The 21734-nt window shown below is 42.3% G+C and overlaps 1 protein-coding gene across 5 annotated transcripts; it reads left to right on the top strand.

Moving 5' to 3' along the window:
* The first annotated feature begins 3752 nt into the window (after positions 1-3752).
* Positions 3753-21418, top strand: arfgap1 (ADP-ribosylation factor GTPase activating protein 1). Of its 5 annotated transcripts, XM_061219779.1 has the most exons (15): positions 3753-3930; positions 4425-4474; positions 4788-4852; positions 5099-5208; positions 5476-5647; positions 5923-6023; positions 6850-6939; positions 10208-10319; positions 10449-10505; positions 11429-11461; positions 12059-12088; positions 13611-13667; positions 14209-14268; positions 15665-15741; positions 17628-21418. In XM_061219779.1, the coding sequence occupies exons 3-15, from the start codon at positions 4793-4795 to the stop codon at positions 17998-18000; spliced, it is 1332 nt and encodes a 443-aa protein (XP_061075763.1). In that variant the 5' UTR covers positions 3753-3930; positions 4425-4474; positions 4788-4792; the 3' UTR covers positions 18001-21418. The 5 variants fall into 5 exon arrangements, with proteins under 5 accessions (XP_061075763.1, XP_061075762.1, XP_061075764.1 ...); XM_061219778.1 differs by lacking the exon at positions 4425-4474; XM_061219780.1 differs by lacking the exons at positions 4425-4474; positions 12059-12088.
* The last annotated feature ends 316 nt before the right edge of the window (positions 21419-21734 follow it).

The raw sequence follows: 21734 nt of genomic DNA, 5'->3' as shown, positions 1-21734 counted from the left end.
TTATGTTGTATGACGAATTGCTTTTCGATTAGATTCAATTACAGATTGATAGGTTAGAGCACAAACACATGCATTGCACACACACACACACACACACACAGGTTTAAATGCCTTGATTTTGTTTACAGCAATCCCTCTTGCTTATTTGTGTTGTTAAGACAATGTATTAAGTCTTTACATTTTTACAATTCCTTTTACAAAAACCTCATCAATTAATACAGTTGATTGAATACATTTACATTAAATTAATTCAATGTATTACATTTATTTCTATCACTAAGCCTACTCATAGTGGTGAGTCGAGAAAATTACCTACTTCTGTGTCTACTGTAGGTAACTGCGCACAATCTTTGTCATGTGTGTATTTAGGAAGCACCCTTCATTTTGGCAGCCGTACACAATGGAACAACATGGGAAACGTGGTAAGCATATTTTTGTCAAAAGTAAGTATTGTACATATAATCATAATGCATAAAATTTAAATGCACTGTCAAGGCAAATTGAGCAAGGTCTGAGAATAGGGAAGGGAAGTAAGCATGATGTGTCTTTCATCTGCTGCACTAAGTTTCCTTGGCTGACCACTACGTCTATGGTCCTCAACGTTGCCCATTTCATTGTGCTTCTTCAACAGAGCTTGGACAGCACATCTGGAAACCCCTGTCTGCCTTGAAATTTCTGCCTGGGAGATACCTTGCTGATGCAGTATAACTACCCTGTGTCTTGTTGCTGTGCTCAGTCTTGCCATGGTGTATGACTTCTGACATTAAACTGTTTTCGGCAACTTCACCTTGGAAGCAGAGTTTGGCTGTTCCTCACCCAGTTTTAACGCTCCTACACAGCTGTTTCTGTTTCAGTTAATGACTGTGTTTCAACCTACATATTAAATTGATGATCATTAGCTCCTGTTTGGTATAATTGGTTAATCACACAACTGACTATATACCTACAAAATCCCTGACTTTGTGCAAATGTACCTAGAAGAATTCATGCTGGTTTGAAGGCAAAGCGTGGTCACACCAAATATTGATTTGATTTAGATTTTTCTTCTGTTCACTCATTTTGCATTTTGTTAATTGATCAAAATAAACTATTAACATTTCTATTTTTGAAAGCATTCTTATTTTACAGCATTATTTCATACCTGCCTAAAACTTTTGCACAGTACTGTACATATAATAAGGTGCTATGTTATAAAAACATGAGAACTACAAAAGGTTTTTGTTTTTTCAAATTATTTTGCAAAGCATTATTTTTCTTGTGGGGTAAAGAGATTATCGAAAACTCTGGGGTATGTTGAACCAGTTCACAAGGGTGGAACACTGTTCCAAACAGTGGCTAGAGATAGATTGACAGGTCATCCCATAAAAATTACAGGATACAGAGGAACATCAGAGGCAAAGACAGTCTTCACAGAATATTTAGAACAGTTTGTAGACCATGTTAAAGAGCTAACTGAGCAGTTCATGGTCATACTCTGAAATAATTAATAATAATTAATAATTGGAAATAGAAGGAGCTAGCAGGTAGGCTAATGTGTGTAGGAGAGCAAATTATTCAGTTATTCAGCCAAGAACAACCTCATCATGCTAATGCATTTTAACTTGAATGGTTAAGTCAGATACATGATGATATTACCAAATTATTTTACACTTATTTTTCTAATTTCAAGACATGCCACCATCTCACCTGTAATTTGCCTGAAGTGACATTCTTTGGAAGGGCAACTGCCTTAACCCTCCTATTATGTTCAGATTTTATGATTTTTTGGGGTCAAATTGAACCCAACATTTGGAATAAGCACAAAAATATCCATCCATCCATCCATTATCTTAACCCGCTTATCCTGAACAGGGTCGCAGGGGGGCTGGAGCCTATCCCAGCATACATTGGGCAAAAGGCAGGAATACACCCTGGACAGGTCACCAGTCCATCGCAGGGCACACACACCATTCACTCACACACTCATTCCCACGGGCAATTTAGACTCTCCAATCAGCCTAACCTGCATGTCTTCGGACTGTGGGAGGAAACCGGAGTACCCGGTGGAAACCCACGCAGACACGGGGAGAACATGCAAACTCCGCACAGAGAGGCCCCGGCTGATTCGAACCCAGGACCTCCTTGCTGTGAGGCGGCAGTGCTACCCACTGCACCATCCGTGCCACCCTGGTTGTATATTTTCTTACATTTTATACAGTTACAGAGGGTCAAAATAACACTGCACATTACACATTTATATGCCAAGTTGGTACAAGACTCGGCATAGCATTATGTTTGTTGCTCCCACCAAATTAGAAAATTAGAAAAACAGTATGAAGTATCAAGTATCAATATAAAAAAGGGTTAACTGTTTTAAGAGAGGTCAAACATTGAGTGGGATAAAATTGACCCCAAACATAATAGGAGGGTTAAACAAGACTACAGTGAGGGAGTTCTTTCCCAATGTCACTAAACTCATGTACAATGTGGTTTAATAACTTACATTTAAACCACATTGGTTCACACTGCTAGGCCATCTATTGGGCTATCTACTGGTGTTTTAGGTTTTATGTCTTTTTATATTAGTTATAAGGTCTTGAATGACTCAACTGTGTTATCTTTGTTTTACAGGCACAATTTCCCTCCAAACAAGATTTATAATGTCGATGAATCAGGTGTGACAACAGTGAAGGCGCCAGAGCAGGCAGTGGTAGAGAAAACACAAAAACTATAACATCTGCTAAAAGAGGAGAGTTCATCACTGTCATCCGTGCAGTGAATGCTACAGGGAGTGCAACCCCTCCTTTGTTTGCTCTCTGAAGAGTGAGATACAAAAAACATTTATTTGCAGGAGCACCAGCAGGATTGTTTGGTGGCTCCAGCAAATTGGGCTGGATCAATGACACCACCGTTGCCAACTTCCTTGAACAAGAGTAAGTCCTTGAATAAGAACTTAACAGATGGGGTTCAACACACCAATTGCTCCTCTGATCATCCAGTCTTGCTCAGCTTCAAAACACGAGGCCCTCTCATTTCAACGAGGGCTGTAGATCTCCCAAAAAGAAGCGGTATTGTTATTTTCACAATCCCACCCCAAACCTGGATTGGGGTCCGCTTACAATAGAGATATTTTCTCCGATGTCAAGTTTGAGCTGTCCATGCTGTCTGACAGGCCAAGCCCCGGGCTTCAGACGATTGACCTGTCGCTGCTAAACCGTCTGTAACCTGTCACTACCGGCTCGCCCTCGTCAGCTCCCATGAGCCCTGCACGCACTTCGCAGAGTAACACAACTTTGTCCTTATTAAGCCACAGTGGGAATATATGACATGAAGGGAGGAATAACAAGCAGAAGGAAAAAGGAAAGAAAGGACAGAGAAAAGGGAAAGCTCAAACAAACCAGCAAGCAAGACGAAGATTATGTCCACATTTTTACTTGAAAAATCCAATTGGCCAATTACCAATGGCTTATTTCATTTGGAAGAAAACATCCTAAAATATGGGCAAATGTATTTAGTTATTGTTACATTCTGCTTATCTTACCCATCTCCCATACTATCACTACTAATGCCTTTTGTGTAATTGTGTAATTGTGTTTGTATTTAGAGATATAGATACGTGTCGGTGTTATTACAATTGAGCAAGGGTGATTCCGATGAGAAAAGTCCATAGAGCAAGAATTATTCATGAACGGTCATGTGGCGATATGACGTTAGGTTTGGTGGTTGCGTTTACCCAAGATGCATTGCGATACCGCTGTGCAACGTAGGCAGTCTCCAATCTGCAAAGCATCAACATGGCTACTGTTTGATAGGAGACACCATTAAGATTGTATGTCTATGGAAGCTTTTTAAATATAGTGTTTCATAAACTTAGCTTGCTATCTGTAAATACATTCTCGTTTTCTTTTTCGTTCACTACCTTTAAAGTACCTCGCATTTCTAAATAAACAGGTAAGAGATGAGTCCAACATTTGTTAGCTAATGTTAGCTCTGGCTATTTCTAACCTGCCGGCTAAGAGTTAGCCAGCTGTGCTATCTAGCAATATAATTTCCAAGAGATTCAGATAACTAGTTAGTCGAATAGCAACCTGGATATATTGCGCTTCAGTTGGCAAATATGTAATGTTGTCTAATAAGCTAACTTAAATCGCTAATTGTTGGGATGTCAACGATGACAAGCTAGTTAGGTAACCTTTCAGAGCCATTCAAAAAACGGCTACTTATATTATATATCTAGGTAGCTGACTTGTTAGGACAGCTATCTTGATATATATGTAACACTAGATCTCACTATCTCACATAAGTAGAAATAGATTAACATTAACAAACTGCTGTAACGTTACACCAGAAACCCAACTCGGTAGCTAGCTAGCGGTCTACTTTTCGTATTCCGAATATGTGATAGACGTGTCAGCCCAGTTATCTGTTTGTCTGATTCAACATAGCCAGCTGGCTGCCACCGTCGCTGCTCCTCATCAGGAATATCTGTCGTTCGGTAACTCATTCTTGATTTATTATCCGTGATATGATTCACAAATGAGTGTTTACCGTTTAGTTAGATCTTTAGTTATATAACTGGTTTGTGTAGCCAAATAACGCTAGCATACATTTGCTAACGTACATGTGCACTGGCCACTACTGGCAGCATATATCTTGATGGAATATATGGACTTTAAAGCCTGCTAGCTGCCTTGGTCCTTAACATATTCGCACTGGATACCTAACTAGCTAGTGTAGCTATCAGCTCTTTCCTGCTGTTATCAAGTCCTTACATTGTGTGGCTATAAACCGTTTTTCGTGAACTCCAGGTAAAATGGCTAGTCCACGTACCAGAAGAGTTTTGAAGGAAGTGAGAACACAGGACGAAAACAACGTGAGTTTCTTCCCCTTTTCTTCACTACTGAAGTTTGTAATGTCATTAAACCGTTTTAAGGTTTTGCTTACTTTCAATGAGAAACATCACTTAACTGATTGTATGAAGAAGGCGGTTCGCTCCACAGTTAGTATTGCCGTACAAGTTTAAGCAGTGTACCTGTATTTTTTATTTTTTTTACACACTATATCCTGTTCGATAAGGTTGCTTGTTCCTATGTATTGAGTTCCTCTTGTCTTTCCGCAGACTTGCTTTGAATGTGGAGGATTCAACCCCCAGTGGGTGAGTGTTACGTATGGAATCTGGATTTGCCTGGAATGTTCTGGAAAGCATAGAGGTTTGGGGGTGCACCTTAGGTGAGTATTGCTTCCTCTGCTCAGCATCCACCATAGAATTAGAACTTAACAAATACTGTACTTCAGGGGCGGTTGTTTTGCCATTAAAAAAAAAACATACTGCCTTTTCCCATAAGCCGAATAGTATGTTTCAGTCGTTTTCTGATTTGCCATTTTCATTTTTTTTTCTTCTTTCATATATGCTGTGGAATGACTGTGACTGATGCTTTGATGTTGTGTGACTGATGTGGTGATGTGGTGATTGATGCTGTGATGTCGGTTGCGTAGCTTTGTGCGTTCCGTCACCATGGACAAGTGGAAGGACATCGAGCTGGAGAAGATGAAGATGGGCGGGAACGGCAAATTTCGACTGTTCCTGGAGCTGCAGGACGACTACGACGCCCACTGGACCATGCAGGAGAAGTACAACAGCAGAGCAGCAGCTCTTTTCAGAGACAAGGTAGGGCGGCCTGTAGTGTAGTGGTTAAGGTACATGACTGGGACCCGCAAGGTCGGTGGTTCGGTGATTGTAGGCACAATAAGATCCGCACAGCCTAACCCTGGGTTGCTCCAGGGGATTGTCTCCTGCTTAGTCTAAATCAACTTTAAGTCGCTTTGGGTAAAAGCGTCAGCCAAATTATATGTAATGTAATGTAAAACGGTGTTTTAGGTTGTACATTTTGGCACAATTCTTCCTGCTAATAAAATTATTTACTAATAACGCTAATGCCGTAGGTTGCAACCCTGGCCGAGGGAAAGGAATGGTCAATCGAGACGTCTTCCGCCAAAGACTGGACACCCCCTCAAGCCAAGACGGGCCTCTCCTCGGCTCACCGGTATGGCCTCACAAGCTTTCTTAAATTACATTCACATTAACATGTCGCAGTCTTTGTTATTTATAATAATGTTACAACATCAAGCGTATTTTATTCAGTCAGGATTTTAAATTGGCTTTAGTATCCTGAGAGCAGCACAGTTCTTCCTCTGTCTGCCGCGAGGGCCTTTGGGATTGGTCATTTGGGGCCTTTTTTCTGAGTAATTAACATCGGAATTTACTGTTTAACCAATCAGAGGTGTGACCTTCTAGTGGACTGCCAATAGAAGCGACTGCTTAGTGACACACTGTGAGACCCATAGCTTGTGTGTTTAGAGAGAAATTATTTTACATAAGAAGGCGGTTTTATAATTTTTATAATTATGTTGATGTTTGAAAATATTAAGACTACATCTTCAGCTCATGGTTTATAAAGAGTTTTAATGCTAGGAAACAGCAGTTGCTTTGCATTGTTAAATTGAAATTCTTTTTCTGTGAAATCTTTTTTTAAAATTCAAGTTCAATTTCTTAGTCAACTTGTTACATTTGGATGTGAATCTGCGTACTTAACTGCGGTTATTTGCATATACTTGCAAAATAATATAAACACACTCTCACATAGGCTTCATCTTCTTATAAGTAGCATGCGTACTGTGTAACAAATGTTTTTGGCGATATACATATTTTTCCGTTTTGAGCTTGGCACTGCTGGTTCAATTTTAGATTTGCACCAGTACGACAGGCAAACCGTTGCGTGTTTAATGATGTTTCTATGGTACTGACCTGGGCATTTTCAGTGAGCTTTCAGTGATTTAATTGATTTAACACATAAATCCTCCACACTGTAGCAGCTCTGCTGGCCCTGGGCAGGGTTCAGGACATTCTTCAGACAAGGCCTTTGAGGACTGGTTGAGCGATGATGTCAACTCCTACCAGAGGTGAGCGCTCGTGCCATGTGTTCGCCTGTATGTTAATGCAGTGATCCAGCCGCTGTATATCAGGTGAGTCATTGGGTCCCAGAAGGCACTTTTTTTCCCTTTTGTTGCAACAAATCCAGAGTCTAGACTTCAGCGGAGTAGATCATTATGGGTGCTATTTCATGAATATTGATATTTATAGCCATCTGCAAAAAACGATACTTTTCTCTCGGTGTCAGTGTGTTCTTCATTCATTCAGAGTTGCTGCTGGAAGACGAATCACTGTGAAATATGAAATACACCTGCGTATTCAAATTTTCTTCGGGTGAATAATTTTCACAACAGGCTGCAAAATCTGAAATATTATTGAATTGGAATTTGTATCTTGTTCATTTGAAAACCTGTGGGTGAGTTTATAAAATGTGTTGGAGTGGAGCGTGGAGACTGGGCCAAGCACGTTCACAGTTGACATTCCAGATGTTAGCGGGCATGTTTTTCCTGTACTGTTTGTCTGTACAGTGTAGCCCACTTGTGAGCACACTACTGTTAAAAATAACCCAGATGCAGTGATAAATCCATAGGGTTCAATTGCCATTCAAGTACTTTACATGTAATTATGAAGTTCGCGCTATGATTTCCTTTTCTCAGTCTGAATGTTAAACATTCATATTAATATATTATTGCTGCATAAAAGGCATTTTACTTGGAAATCTGAGGTGCTTTGTGATGTCATTACAAAAATATCACGAGTGAAATACTTTATTTAGATTTAGTCTATGGAAGCTGCTGTGGGTTGGCAGCATATATTTAAATACATTGTACCTAATTTTTTAAAACCATTTTAGACTTAAAGATACAGTATTATCATTGTGGCTCAGCCCTAATTCTAATTAAAAAATGTAAAATTATTTTGGTATAAAATGTCTTGTCAATTATTTGTAGCGCTTTAACTGGTGTAATTCGATAAAAACGCGCATGGTTGTATGTACTTTGCTTATACTGTATTATGCTTTATAAACACAATATAAGGGTACACGCTGTATAGTGTGTTGAATGTATTTGTGTTACCTAGGGTGGATACTCCTTTTGTTATAGCCAATTACATTTTATCGGAAAACAAAGCCATTGCACTTCATATTGAATTTTGTGATGGGCTGAACAATTGAGTGGAATGATGAGGAGACTCGTATAGTGCTGTGCAAATGGGCAGGTTTCTTTCGCTGAAGCGGAATAATACAGTTAATAGTGACGTTCTTGGGCCAAAAGACCAAACCGAAATTTGAATGAGCAAATTGGCCACTGCCTGTATGTTATTATTTATTTATTTATTTATTTTACATTACAACAAATGCAACCTGCAACCAGGTTTCCAAGTTAATGGAAAAAGGCCCAGACGATCGGGGTGGGGAAAAAAAAAAAAACCTAGCCAATGTTATTTGTACAATAGAATGTTTCAACTTCAGCTTCCCGTGTGATTTCCATTGGACACGGCCTCCGTAAAAGTGCCGCTCTTTTAATAGCTGGGAACAAACACATGCAAATTCAAATAAACTCCGGCCTCCAGTCGTAAGCAGGTGGGGGGGAGATGCACCACCCTGAGAATAACAGTGAAGCAGATTATCAGTGTCCTCCATATCTTACTATTTTGGCACCACTCTTTTATATTAAATTGGTCTCACTGGCAAATTTGATTGGAGCAGCACCAAGGCACATTTGTATAGCGAATGCTTGAATGGAAGGTGCAAATAGACAAAGTTTATATATAGACAAATAGTCCATTTAGTGGTGAAAATCCGTTTACATTTGCGAGACATTTCAGTCTAATGCAAAGTGGCTTTCTTCAAATCTTTTGTCAAAATAAAACTAGCCCGCCTAATTTAAACAGGACCTGTAGGCCTAAGAGACTTGTGCAGCTGTTCCTTTGCTGTTAATGCTGCTGGTATGTCTAGATGAATGCGCTACTCATAAGCTAGCAATGGACTGCAGTAAATAGATGTTCCATTCTCCTCATCTTCTAACATATTGCGTCTTGCGTGATTTGGAAAGCCGTGGCTATATGCTGACGTTTTCATTACCAATATCCTAGTTTTAGGATGAGGTGAAGCCAATCACTGGTCTCCAACCACCGGAGATTGACAATGGCCTTTTACTGTTACTGTTATTAACATTTTAAGACATTTATTGAAATTTAGAAATGCATCTCGAAAGTGAAAACCAATGTTACTGTGTATTTTGACTCTTGCTTGGTAGGATTTAAAACGGTCATGGCACAGAGGGTTGAGTATTGAATAGGGTGTCTTCCCTTGACATTCGTATCCCGTGGTTATCTAGCAACCCCCACAGTGTGCTTGCCAAAAGCGCCACATCAGGACTCTTCCTCTGACTTGTCTGTGTGTGCTTGGCTTACACAGGTTTTTTAGTTGCCAAAGTTGAGCTCACATGAAATTAAGTTGAGTGCCTCTTATCTCCCATCTGATTTATTCTGCTCACACTCAAATCTAAATCGGTTCACTTTTAGTTTGCAAGCCGCTCACACTTGCATTTTTGCAGCCGTAACATTGCTGCCAAAGATCCAGCATTGATCCAGAATTGGCTGGAAATGAATTTTCCCAAATGTACCTGCCCATCTTATTTGACCTGCCAAATCATTACTGATTCCCTGAAATGTAATTGGTTGTGTAGGTAAAGATCATAACTACACCGTAGTGCTTGCTAAGAAGTAGTGGGGAACTGATATCTGACCCTGAGCAGTGACATTAAGTTCGTTTTTACTCTTGCTAACAATATGGTGATCGTTCATATGTCTCATTGAAGTTGTTGAAGTGAAGTTAATGCCTTACATTTATGGACTTTCCTTCACCTGAGTTATTTCTGAAATGATGTGTGGGATTTTCTCTAAAGCTACTGGAACTGAAATATGACTTTCCTGCCAGCTGTGGTTTTGTGGCTTTAATAACTCGTATTGTGTATATTTTGCATTTAAAAAAGTGCTTAACGTATCGTGGTGAGGAAATTGATCCAAAGTTCTCCAACAAACAACATTGAATGCTGTTATTTTAATTTTTTTTTTTTTAATGTATTTATTTATTGTTTGTTTTTTAAACATTTTTAGTTATGGCAATTGTATTCCTATCCCCTTTGTGTAAGACTTTCCTATTGCGAATGGGAGGGTGGATTAACTTTTGTCTTTTGCGTGTGAAGAGTTGATGCTGAATGTTTTATTTTGAAAGTGCGTTATGACTGTGGGTGGTGGGTGCGTGACCGCGTCGACCTTTCTGTGACCCCGCAGCGGCGGCGGCTACAGTGGGCAGGAGAACCGCTACGTCGGCTTCGGGAACACCGTCTCCCCTCAGAAGAAGGAGGACGACTTCCTGAACAACGCCATGTCCTCCATATACTCGGTAAGCGAAGCGCTCCGGTTGTCCGTCGGCACTTCTTTTTTTGCCGCGGCCGTTTATTTTCGGCGGATAATTGCTACGTGCCGCGAACGGCGTGCTGTGCATGGTCTCCTCACTGTCCTCCTCTTGCAGGGCTGGAGCAGCTTCACTGTCGGAGCCAGCAAGTTCGCGTCGGTCGCTAAAGACAATGTGAGCATCCCCGTTTTTGTGTCCGTTGTGTGTGGGTATGAAGTGGCTATGCTAGAACACTTTGGTTGTTGGTTCCCCTAAAGTCTTGACATTGTGGCTTAGCTTCACTATGCTGACTATTCACCTACACCGACTACCATTGAAGTATGTTTTGAATCAAAGTACAGTTGTGGAAAGTAATATGCTTTTAATGTGAAATATTTGCAGTGTCCTTTGAGTGAAATATTTTCAGTCTATTAGGCTTGTGTTGTCCTATGACTCATATCTGGTCAGAACATAGCCTGGCGGCTGAATGAGTGAAATTTGAAATATAACTGTAATCTCCCTGGTTACAGCTGTGCTTCATTTACCGTCCCCTGAGGCCGGGCTTGTTAAGGAGAGATTTCCATAGGGCTGATTCATTTATCGCTAGTCTCCGCATCATAGGCACTTTTTATCAGTCCAGCACCGCACTGTTGCTAACTCCGATTCGCCTTACAGACGTATAGCGGGAGGCTACGGCACGGAGTTGACGGTCTGGCCCAGTGCTTGGGAGGATTTCAAGAATATACTTGGCAATGCAGCAAATGGAGCCTATGATGCTGCTTGCTAATCCTAGCCAGAGGCATTACTGCCAGTATTTGGAGTTTGTTTTGCGGGTCGTTGCAAGGGCACTGCCGCCACTATCTAAATTGAAATGGGTTGTTTGTGTCGACTCCTGAAATATTTCATACTTTCACGGATATCTCCTCAAGTTGCCTTCGGAGTAGCCGGCTAGTTCTTCCTCCAACCCAGATCTTACCCTGAGATCCACAGCTCTCTCTGTGACCAGAGTTCCAGAACAGTAGAAAATGAATGCATTCAAAAGCCCTTTCACAGCTTATAGTTCTCCTCTGTATGTTGTCCTAATGAAATGTGCATTGTTTTTTGTCTTCCTCATGCAGACTGCAAAGCTTGCAACCCAAGCCACACAAAAGGTATGATGCTGAAATTACACCCTTGGATATATGCAAATCCTGTAGCCGCTGGCTAATTCACTGCTGTTAATGAAGCTTTGCATCCTCAGAATAATTACAATTGTGGATTAGCCAGTCTAAGGTACAATCGGTAATTTCGGACTTCTAATGCTGAAGAGAGGAATTGCAGCAACCAACACCCTCAAACCGCGACACTGTTTATCCAAAGAATGGTCTTGTAACAATGTATTAACACACAAAATCTTACCTATTGTACCTTTAAAATGTCCCATTTAAAGAAGCGCAAACTTTTAAAATGGCACCAGAAACCTGGGATGTGAATAGTGTCTAGGTCCGGGATCAGCAACTCGAGGTCCGAGAACTGTTTTGATGACGGTTTTCCGCCGTCCCTTTTCCTGGCAGCCAGGTGTGAGGTCTGGCCACTCAGCGCCACTAATTACCCGGGAGAAAAGAAAACCAGGGCTGGATTTTGGATCCAGGGCCAGAGTTGCTGATCCCTAGTGTCTGGCCATGGTATCCTATTCATGGATGTGAATAGCGTAGTTTGAACAGTCTGTTGCTTCCTCTGCTTCCCCTTGCTCCCGTCGCCGGATGTAGTTAAGGGGCTATAGGCCGCCACCTGAACCGGTAAAGCCCTCCCACCTGTCCGTGCTCATGCCCGCTCTGTCTGTCTCCATTCCGTCTGTGTCTCCATGGATACCCAGCTCAGGGTTCAAAGGCAAAGCCCAGTTAGCTTAAGCCGTGGGCACCGAGTGACGTCAGAATTGCAACTAGCACTAGCTCTTTGTAGTCTGCACACGTCTGCCTAATTGACCCTTTAAAGTGTAGTATCACAAATATGGGATTAGAATGTTCTCAACTGAACATTCTAATGCTGATGTCACTATCACTACTGGTGATTAATTAGCCAATTGAAAGCAATAATCACGTACTTGAAATCAATTGAAAGCAATTGAATTCTAGAACCCTGACAAAGAATTTTGCAGAAAAAAAACAAAAAAAACAAACATTTCAAAACACTTAATCTCCGAAGGGTTAATTAGCTGCGCAGACACACTTCAGCCCAGAGTCAGGCCATCTTTTGTTCTTTTTCTGAATTGCACTAACCGATCCACCTGAGCACGTGACTCACCTCCGACCTGTTCCCACGCTGTAGATAACCCGAGAATGTCTTGCATAGAGAGCCTGCGTGATAGATGGTGTTGAATGTGGCTGGACTCGCTGAGTTTCCCCACCCTTGTGTCTGTGGTAGCCGTGGGCACGCGTTGCTCTCTCCTCCTGCCTGGCTGTGAGTCCGTACTGCCCGCGTGCGAAGCTGATGGATAGACTTTCCCCGAGAGAGTCCACAGAAAACAGCACATTCACTTTCACCTGTGATGTATGTGCCGTGCTGTAGGTCTGTGACTCTCTCATTGCCTCTCTCTGTACTCCTGTCAGACCCAATAGGCCAGGCCTTTAGCACAGAGCTGTCTGGTGCCGTTTAAGGTGGATCAGGTGCTGCAAGAGGAACTTCTGATCTCAGACAGACTGGTGACATGGGACTCTGGGACCTGTCCACCTTAAGATGGCATCCGGCCGTCAGGAAGGAGGTGGCTGGATAGAGAGCCCTGGGCTTTACGCACAATCCACCACTGCACCATAACTAAGCCTTATTTCTCCAGGAATTACACGCCTTGTATTTCCAAAATTGGTTCCGTTTCCGTTTACGGACACATCAGTCATGCAGGGTTTTAAACCAACTTTACTGCCCGTCGAGTTGAGAAAGCATGACGGTACGTCGAGCTAGCTTCCTAGTAATGTCAAAAGAAGAAATTAGAAAGTCCAAAACGGGGAAAAATGAACAGACCTACAAAGTTTTTCAGGAGAGCTTATGGTAAGATGATGACAGGATTACTGAGATGTGTTTTGCAGCAAGGGAAGGATTCAGAGTTCTGGGTGGGGGGGGGGCGGGGGGGTCTACCATCAGTCGGTGATTGTTGAGTGTGTCTGAGACCTGCTTGGCCTGTGTGCTGGCTCGCTGGGGCATATGGGAGGGGGTTTTGGGCTGACACAGGCTGTCTGACAGAAAAACGCTGTGCTTCGTCTCTCTGTATGTTCAACTGTTTCTCACACCCCTTTCCCCCCCCCCCTCTCTTTTCACTCCAACTAGGCCACAGAGTTAGGCCAGCAATTAAACGAGAATGTAATCAAACCTACTTCAGACAAGGTAACTTTGAACGTTGAACCTCAACACTGCTGATAGCTTGGTGGTGGGCTCCAATCGCAAGGGGAGACATAGTGGTTTAGTGGCCTTTGTGATTCAAAGGCTTGCTTTAGCCGTGGGCTCACCAACTGTAACTTTGTGGGGGGGGGGATTTCCGTTGGTGTAATTTGATAGTGTAATTCCTTAGCTAAGCTTAATACAGTGAGCGTCTAGACGGCATTATGTAATTTCCTCTTGAGAAAAGCCAAGCCCTCATTGACATTGAGAGTGAAGTCTTCAGCCGAGCCGAGCGGGGCTTCTCGGGGATGACGAACTGCGTGCCTGACGAGTGTTTATACTGCCTTTACTCCGTTCTACACCCTGTGGATGTTTTGAACATTTAATCTGACACTCGCGATGACTACTGTAGAAATGGTGAATCAGCAGGGAATGATCAAGCCTTTGTTTTAGAGCCGCGAGCTTGTCATCGCTATTGTCTTCAGCCAGTCACAGTGCATTGCTGCTCTGTTCTTCCCGATGAGTAACCATGGTTTGGCTTGTACAGGTGAAGGAGGGGAAGTTGCTAGATGACATGTCGACCGGCTTCACAGGGCTGGCGACCAAGGTACGGGACGGGTCACTGGCAGTGATGCGCACGCCCTCAGCCAGGCTCCTGGGGGGGCAGGGGTCGTAGGTCAAAGTGCAGCTCCGAGATTTAAGCAGGAAGGAGACTGGCTGGGGCGTACGGCTGTGTTTTTCCTCAATGTTAATGTCACTTTTGTCTCTTCTTCCTTTGCTACCGTTGTAATGTTGACCGTGAGTACAATTTAACTCTTAACTCCGAGTTCATTAAGAGATTATTTATTTTCATTTTAGTTTTGTATATTGGGATTGTGGTACTGGGAATGTGTGAATTTGTCATGCCATGTACAGTGGGCTCCGGAATTATTGGCTCCCCTGACTGATGCACAAAAAATATCCTAAAACAATAATTGTTTCAATAATATAACTATTGAGTAACTCAAAATGCCAACATGTGAAACAAATGTACTTTAGAAATGGTTAGATGGAACCAACCAACCTACATTAATAATAAAAATAAAAAAATTATTCACCCAACAAATAATAATTATTATTATTATTATTATTATTATTATAATAATAATAGACACTCAAGGTCACCTTACATTGGGCAAAATACAAAATAAACATGGTAAAAACATGCTACAAAATATCCAATTAAAAATAATTTACAATGAACATACAATTCATATCAAACAAACAGAACATCAAGGTTCCATAATTATTGGCACCCCTGGTTTACTTGGTGCATCCACCTCTGGGAAGGATAGGAGCATGGAGTCTTTAGCAGCATGGCTCTGGTTAAGATCAAGGTTATAGTGGGTTCTCACTTAGTTTCAGGCAATTTTAGCTGACAATCTGGTTGCCTCTGCCCCAATACTTAGACTTGGTGGTCATTCCAACAAGACGATGACCAAAATGCATACCTCAAAGTCCACACGGAAATGATTCCGCGATAAAATCAATGTTCTGCAGTGGCCATCTCAGGCACAATCCAATGGAAAGCCCATGGGCTGAACTGAAGAGGCCAGTTGATGAAGCGGCCCCAGAATGTGAAGGATCTTGCAGGGATCAGCATAGAGGAGTGGATGTGCAGCATTACAGGAAAAGACTCCATGCTGCTATCCTTCCCAGAGGTGGATGCACCAAGTAAACCAGGGGTGCCAATAATTATGGAACCTTGATGTTGGTGAATTAAAGAAAAAAAAATTTAATTAATGTAGATTGGTTGGTTGGTTCCATCTAACCATTTCTAAAGTACATTTGTTTCACATGTTGGCATTTTTAGGTGCCAATAATTCTGGAGCCCGCTGGATATAAATGTGTTTATGTTCTGAGTGATTTAGTGTCTGTAATTTTCAGTATTAAATATTATTAAAATAAATTCTAAAAAAGAAATACGCTTGTATGACCAAGTATATTTTGTGTTTGGTTTGAAGTTCCAGGGAGCCAGTGCGCAGGGTTGGAAAGACATGACCACGTTCTTCTCTGGAAAGCCTGAAGATTCGGCTGACGGGTGAGTGTCTTTCGCTGATTCATTTTGAGCCCTGCCTCGAAATTAAATAAGAAACGACCTCACTGTTTGAGACATAACTTCATGTAAAGGCCTCTTCTTGATGTTTAATTCATTTAAGGAAGCTGTCAGAGGCAGATAATTCAGTGTGTCTGAAGAACATCTGATCTTTTTCAAGTAGGAACATGGGGGGGGGGTTTGATGTTTGTTTTAAAGCGATGGGATGGAGAATGTGTAATGTTTCTCAGCCTGAGAGATGTGTGTTTTAGAGATTTAGAGATTTCTGTCAGGCTTACTTCACATCACAGTCCCCAGTTTAGGCCTACAATTCCGGGGTCCCTGCTTGGAAGAGAAGTCTAACCGTTATTTTGGAGAAGCGCAATTAAAAATGATGAGAGCATTGCAGGAAGGCTGAACCTCTCTGCAATAATAACCCCCCCCCAAAAAAATAGTATGCTGTCTGTACTTTCCCTTACTCACTCGCATTTCCATCAGCGGATAAGCTCTGCTTGACTGTTTGCCTTTCGTATTAATACAGCAGCGTACTTTGAGGGAATATAAATAGCCTAGTTCAGTTTTAGCGCAGAATCGTGTTTTTGCTACAGTCTGCAGTAAATGGTATTCACACAGTATACAGCTTTTGAGCATTTAGAAGATGCTCGCAGCTTATGTTTTACATATAGTCCATTTATAGGAAGGCGCACTTCAGTGATGTACCTCACTCACAGGTCCAACTGGCAGTGCCCTACCTGGGACTTCAATCTGCGACTGAATCTCAAATTCAGGCCCCATATAGTACAGTCATGGGGTGTATAATCAGCGGTTTGCAGCCTGTGTGAGGTTGGGTATCACTGATTTTATGTACCGATTAATGTAAACCTTTAGGGCATCAATTATTTTTATGAAAACAGCACAATGGTACCCTCATTCCTAAAATGCAATGCATGGGGCTGTCTGACCATGTCTGAAAATGTGCCTAAATTCACGTGGGGTACACCTATGCACATCTCAAATACGGCTTGTATATCTGCCTCTACCCTGCCTGCAGAGGTAGTTAGTGATTTAGTTGTTGACATTTTGCTGCCAGTACCACATGGACCTTTCCGGTGATTACGGTCGTCATAACCCCACTGGCATCATTAATGCATGCTCGGTGCCACCGGCCCCTAATGGATTTCCCTATAATCACTAGCCTTACCTGCTAGCCATCAGCTAGTTGAAGATGCCCCCCAACTAGCCTACCCTCATCACATCCACAACCACTGACTGCCGCTTTCGGCTGCTTCGGCTTCCATAGCGACCGACCACGAACATCAAATTCCAAAAAGTCGTTGACTTGGCCACAAACCTCCTAGCCTCAGGAACCAAATCTGTGTGTTTTAGCTTCTTCCTCTCAAACGCTTCCTCAGTAGCATTCTCGCACGGCACTGTAACTTGATACAGTAAACCATCTGCTCTCTCTCGGAGTACAAACCTATATCAGGTCTTAGGGAGGTCGAAACCATAATCTGTTATTTTCCCGTGCCTGAACGCCACTACTCTGCCCCTCTCGTACGAAACCCGCCGTGTCGACTCCACTATAACCAGGAAGTAAATTATCCTCGACGCGTTTGCTTTCAGAAACAGCGGTCAAACATTTAACAACTTCATTATGACGCTAGGTGTAGCGACCCTGCGTCAAGCTAACCTTACAGCACGGCAAAATATGCTTCAACATAGCGACCCCATTGCACAGTTCACACCTATCACCTTGACCTACCCATTGTAACCATTTCCGTCTCTTTCGATGCAACCGTTTCCCCACCGCGACATAAACCGGCCCTTTTTTCTTTTTCCTACGACTTTGACGGTTAAACCACAAAACACCCTTTTGCGTTCTTCCGCCCCAGGACCCCGACTGAAGACAGCTACCAGAACATGGGCCAGACGGAGGGGTACCAGAACAGCGGCGAGATGGGCCAGGACTTCTGGGAAGGCTTCGGGAGCGGGAGCGGGGGCGGGGGCGGGGGCGGGGGCGGCGGCGCCTCCAAGCCCCCCAAGAAGTCCCCCAGCACCGACAGCTGGACCATCGCCGACCACTCGGGGGAGAAGAAGAGCTCCGACAGCTGGGACAACTGGGGATCCGAGGCGGGGACCAACAACAAGCACAGCACCGGCGACAGCTGGGAGGCATGGGACAACAACTGGGACAACAACGCCGAGGCCAAGGCCCGGAAGAGCCCCCCGAAACCGCCGGAGGACTGGGGCAACACGGACTGGTAGACCGACACCACCGCCACCACCAACACCACCACCACCATCACCTAGTACTCCACCTTATCCGGCCTTAAATGCGTCGGGAGTCGTCTGTTTGAAGGTGGGGTGCAGCCCGATGGTTGTATTTGGACACCTTTATGTATATGTGTATGTAGGCCATGCCATCTAGGGTTTTTGCCTTTTTGACCATATATGTGTGTGTGTATACATACACATACACATGCGTACTTGTGTTTGTGTGTGTGTGTGTGTGTGTGTGTGTGTGTGTGTCTGTGTGTCTGTGTGTACTTTAAAATGCAGCTTTAATTTTTACATATCCAGTCTATCACAAGGGGAATTGGATAATACAGATTTTACAGGAACGCAAAAACTAGTGGAGCCTGGAATTCCATTGCTGGAAGGAGCAGATGTGATGGTTTATTTTTATATTCCTAATATGCATTAAATCTTGAGTGCATACGTACATACATGCTTTTTTTTCGGTGATAAAAATAGTCTGTGGGGGAAAGAAATGTATCCTTTTTGACTGCACCTAACTTTTGTATCCAGGCCCTACATCCACAGTAGTGTGGTTAAGTATATTGATCAGTTGAGTTGAATGAGAAAAGTTTTTGACTTCACAGAAACATTGAAATTTTCGGATCGTTCGCTGCCAGAGTTAAGCGGCTTATGTTTTGTTTGATCTTAAAATGAAAAGGCCGCGTCTCTTAAGAGATTGAGGTTTTCGGTGGGTTGCCAGGTTGGGGAGTGATTAGGAGCGTATGAGGCGGTGAATCAGCTGGTCGAGGAGCCCTTTGTGACTCAGACGTCGTGCTCTGACAGCCAGCAGCTCTCATTGTGCTGTCCACCTCCCTGCTGCTCGAGTGGGTGTCCCATGTTGCATTCATGGCGTGTTAATCATCTCTTGCTGAGTCAGGTGTTTATAGTGTGTCTACGTCTGTGTCTCTGTGCGTGTGTGTGTGTGTGTGTGTGTGTGTGTGTGTGTGTGTGTGCACGTGTGTGTGCAGCTGTGAGTGAAAGTGGCATTCTCCTGCTCGGAAAACATTTACCTCAAGAGAGATTTGGCTGATGCACCGTACCCATGGAAGACCATTCATTGTAAATATACAGTACTGGTTGAACTGTGACCCCCACACAAACGTATTCAAGCCTTGGGAAACCCCCTTTCTGCTTTGGAATTTAATCATATTTCCAGATTTATTTATTCATTTAGTTTTTATTTTTCTTTAAATCTTCAGCATATTTGTTAGGTGTCTTGTGGGTTGTGTTTGCAATGGCGTCGAGCTGGAATTAAAAGACGAAGCAATGGCGTCGAGCTGGAGCTAAAAGGCGAGCAAAACGCACAGCAGAAGACACTTGGGGAAATGTCATTGCTCCCGTGGGTAAGGCGGAGATCGCATCTCTGCCCTGCCACTAAGAACAACCAACAAAGCTACATTTCTCCAACACATCTTGTAATTGCCTCTTTTTTTCGAAGTAGAGTAATATAGACGAGTAAGTTAACTATTTAGTAATGCATCTGAAAAGCCTGTATTAAATGCTTGACAACGCCAGAGGCTGTTGACAATGAAATAGTGTATTCATGTGACCTGTTGAGACGAACACCGCTTAGTTCATTCCGGTCAGTATCTATGGGTTCCCATCCGTGTCCCAACGGCTACAGCCTCGAGCGTGCTCCGATTACGTAGCCAACTGTACCTCGCTTGTGAGTTTGTAAGCGTGTCTGTCGTAGACGTAAAATGAAGTCACTTTTCTCCTCGTTGGTATCGGGAAGGTTATTTTACTGTGCTTTCTTGTTCGCGTTTTTCATTTTCAGATGAAAATCTAACAGAATTTGGCATGCGCTCTCTAATATTGTCTGGTCGGTACGCAGCAGCACAGATGCGTTAAGGGCAAGGTGCATGTTTTATACGAAACCTGAATTCCGTAACTGAGTTTTAAGCGAAGCAGACTTACCACTCGTTTAATGAACGTGGCATCTGTGCAGAGCTCGTGTGACGCATCTAACTCACGGATTACGCTCTTTTTTCATTTAAATTTGCTGGTAATAAATGTTCTTGTAATAAGCCTTACAGATAAATTACCATGCCTCTTTATAAACAGATCTTTGACATTTTTGTTGTTAATAAGTTTGGTGCTCTGTGTGTGAGTGTATGTTAATTTTATCTTCTCTGAAATGCATGTAAAATCAAGGAAGAAAAAAAAACCTACACAAAAGATCAAATGCACAGTGTCTGGATTTTCAGTCTAATTCTTGTCATGTGTATTTGCTGAAACGGTCCCTAAAATTTGTATAGGATTTTAAATGTACGTGTTAAATATGAATTTATGATCCGAGATGTATTCATAGACTGAGAATCTGATCTAGTCCAATTGAACCTGAACTTGTTCATACAAAGTGCAATTCGGATGTGAACCATGTCCAAATTATCAGTCAGAAACTCCGCTGGATAAATTGCAGAGAGATTTGTCCATACATGAAGTTCAACAAAGATAGCTCCAATCACTGGCAAATATTTTGAAAAGAAATGCCATTCATCCAAACCTATCCAACTTCACAAGGTCTTTGTATAGCAGGATAGAACTGACTCAGCATGTAACAATATTTAAGTGGATTACTTCTTTTACTAACCAATACCTTGATTTTCTTTTTTTTAAACTGTCATAACTAATAAACAATGTTTACTTGTGTAGCACATGGCTTTTGTTGCAGCATTTTCCTGCCAATGGTGTGCAAAATAATGAGGAGGGTTTCACTTCCATCTGGAGCTGATGTGGGTAAAATGGGCCTTTCAGTGTTGTGCAAATATGCGTTTGTATAGTGGACATTCTAATTGGCAATTTCTGTCCAAACAAAAAGGTTTATGATATTTCAACACCAAAGTAAATTCTGTCTTTGGATCGTTTTGATTGCTTTCAATATAAAAAATATTTTAAAAAAAGACAAAAATTGTATCTGTGTAGTTGCTTGTGGATTTGTGGCTCATGAAAAGTGTATAACGGGTCAGAACGTCGTGTAAATTTCACCTCAGCTGCTCCACATCTATGAGTGAAATCCCCACTTCAAAACTCTCTCTTCCTGGCCGAAAGAGGTCTCCCACTCCTTTAACTGGTTTCTGTTGAGATTTTAACTGGTGTTTGTTATATGACGTGTAACTGGTATTGAATCGTGTTTTATTTTTTTCCTTTATTCAGTGCGTTTCCACCTCATGTGTACGAGAAACATTCCGCAGGTGGAGCGGAGTTCAGTCGTTGTGCTGGGTCAGTGTGCAATATCGCTGCATTCCCCAAGTGAACCTCCCCAAACACTCAGAACAAGACAGCCAGGACAGGGTGAAAGCTTTGTACAAGCCACAGGCTGCTCTTCTCCTGCTGTACATTGTCTGCTGTCTGGGAAAATATTCTAAATAAAGAAGTAAACATTTTTGGCTTGTGTTCATTTCATCTTCGCTTCACAACTGTGTTTTTGTATAATCTAGTGATTGCAACAAACATTCAATTTGGAATGCTTTATTGGCACCATTATACATATTGCCAAACGCATATGACTTGCTAGACAGAAGAAGGTCGATTAAGTCTCATCAAGGTTGTATTGCTATTATTGCTGATGCCAACAATACTCTTAATGGTAATGGGTAATAAAAATGAATATTATAATCAATAAATTTACAGCTCAGATTACTATTACTACTACTGCCTGTTTTTTTGCCTTTTTATTTGTATTTTAAGAATTAATGCTT

The sequence above is a fragment of the Conger conger genome, chromosome 14 (assembly GCF_963514075.1).
Source record: "Conger conger chromosome 14, fConCon1.1, whole genome shotgun sequence".
Taxonomy (NCBI): domain Eukaryota; kingdom Metazoa; phylum Chordata; class Actinopteri; order Anguilliformes; family Congridae; genus Conger; species Conger conger.
Note: the sequence above shows the minus strand (reverse complement) of the source record. Positions and strands in the feature narration are given on the sequence as shown.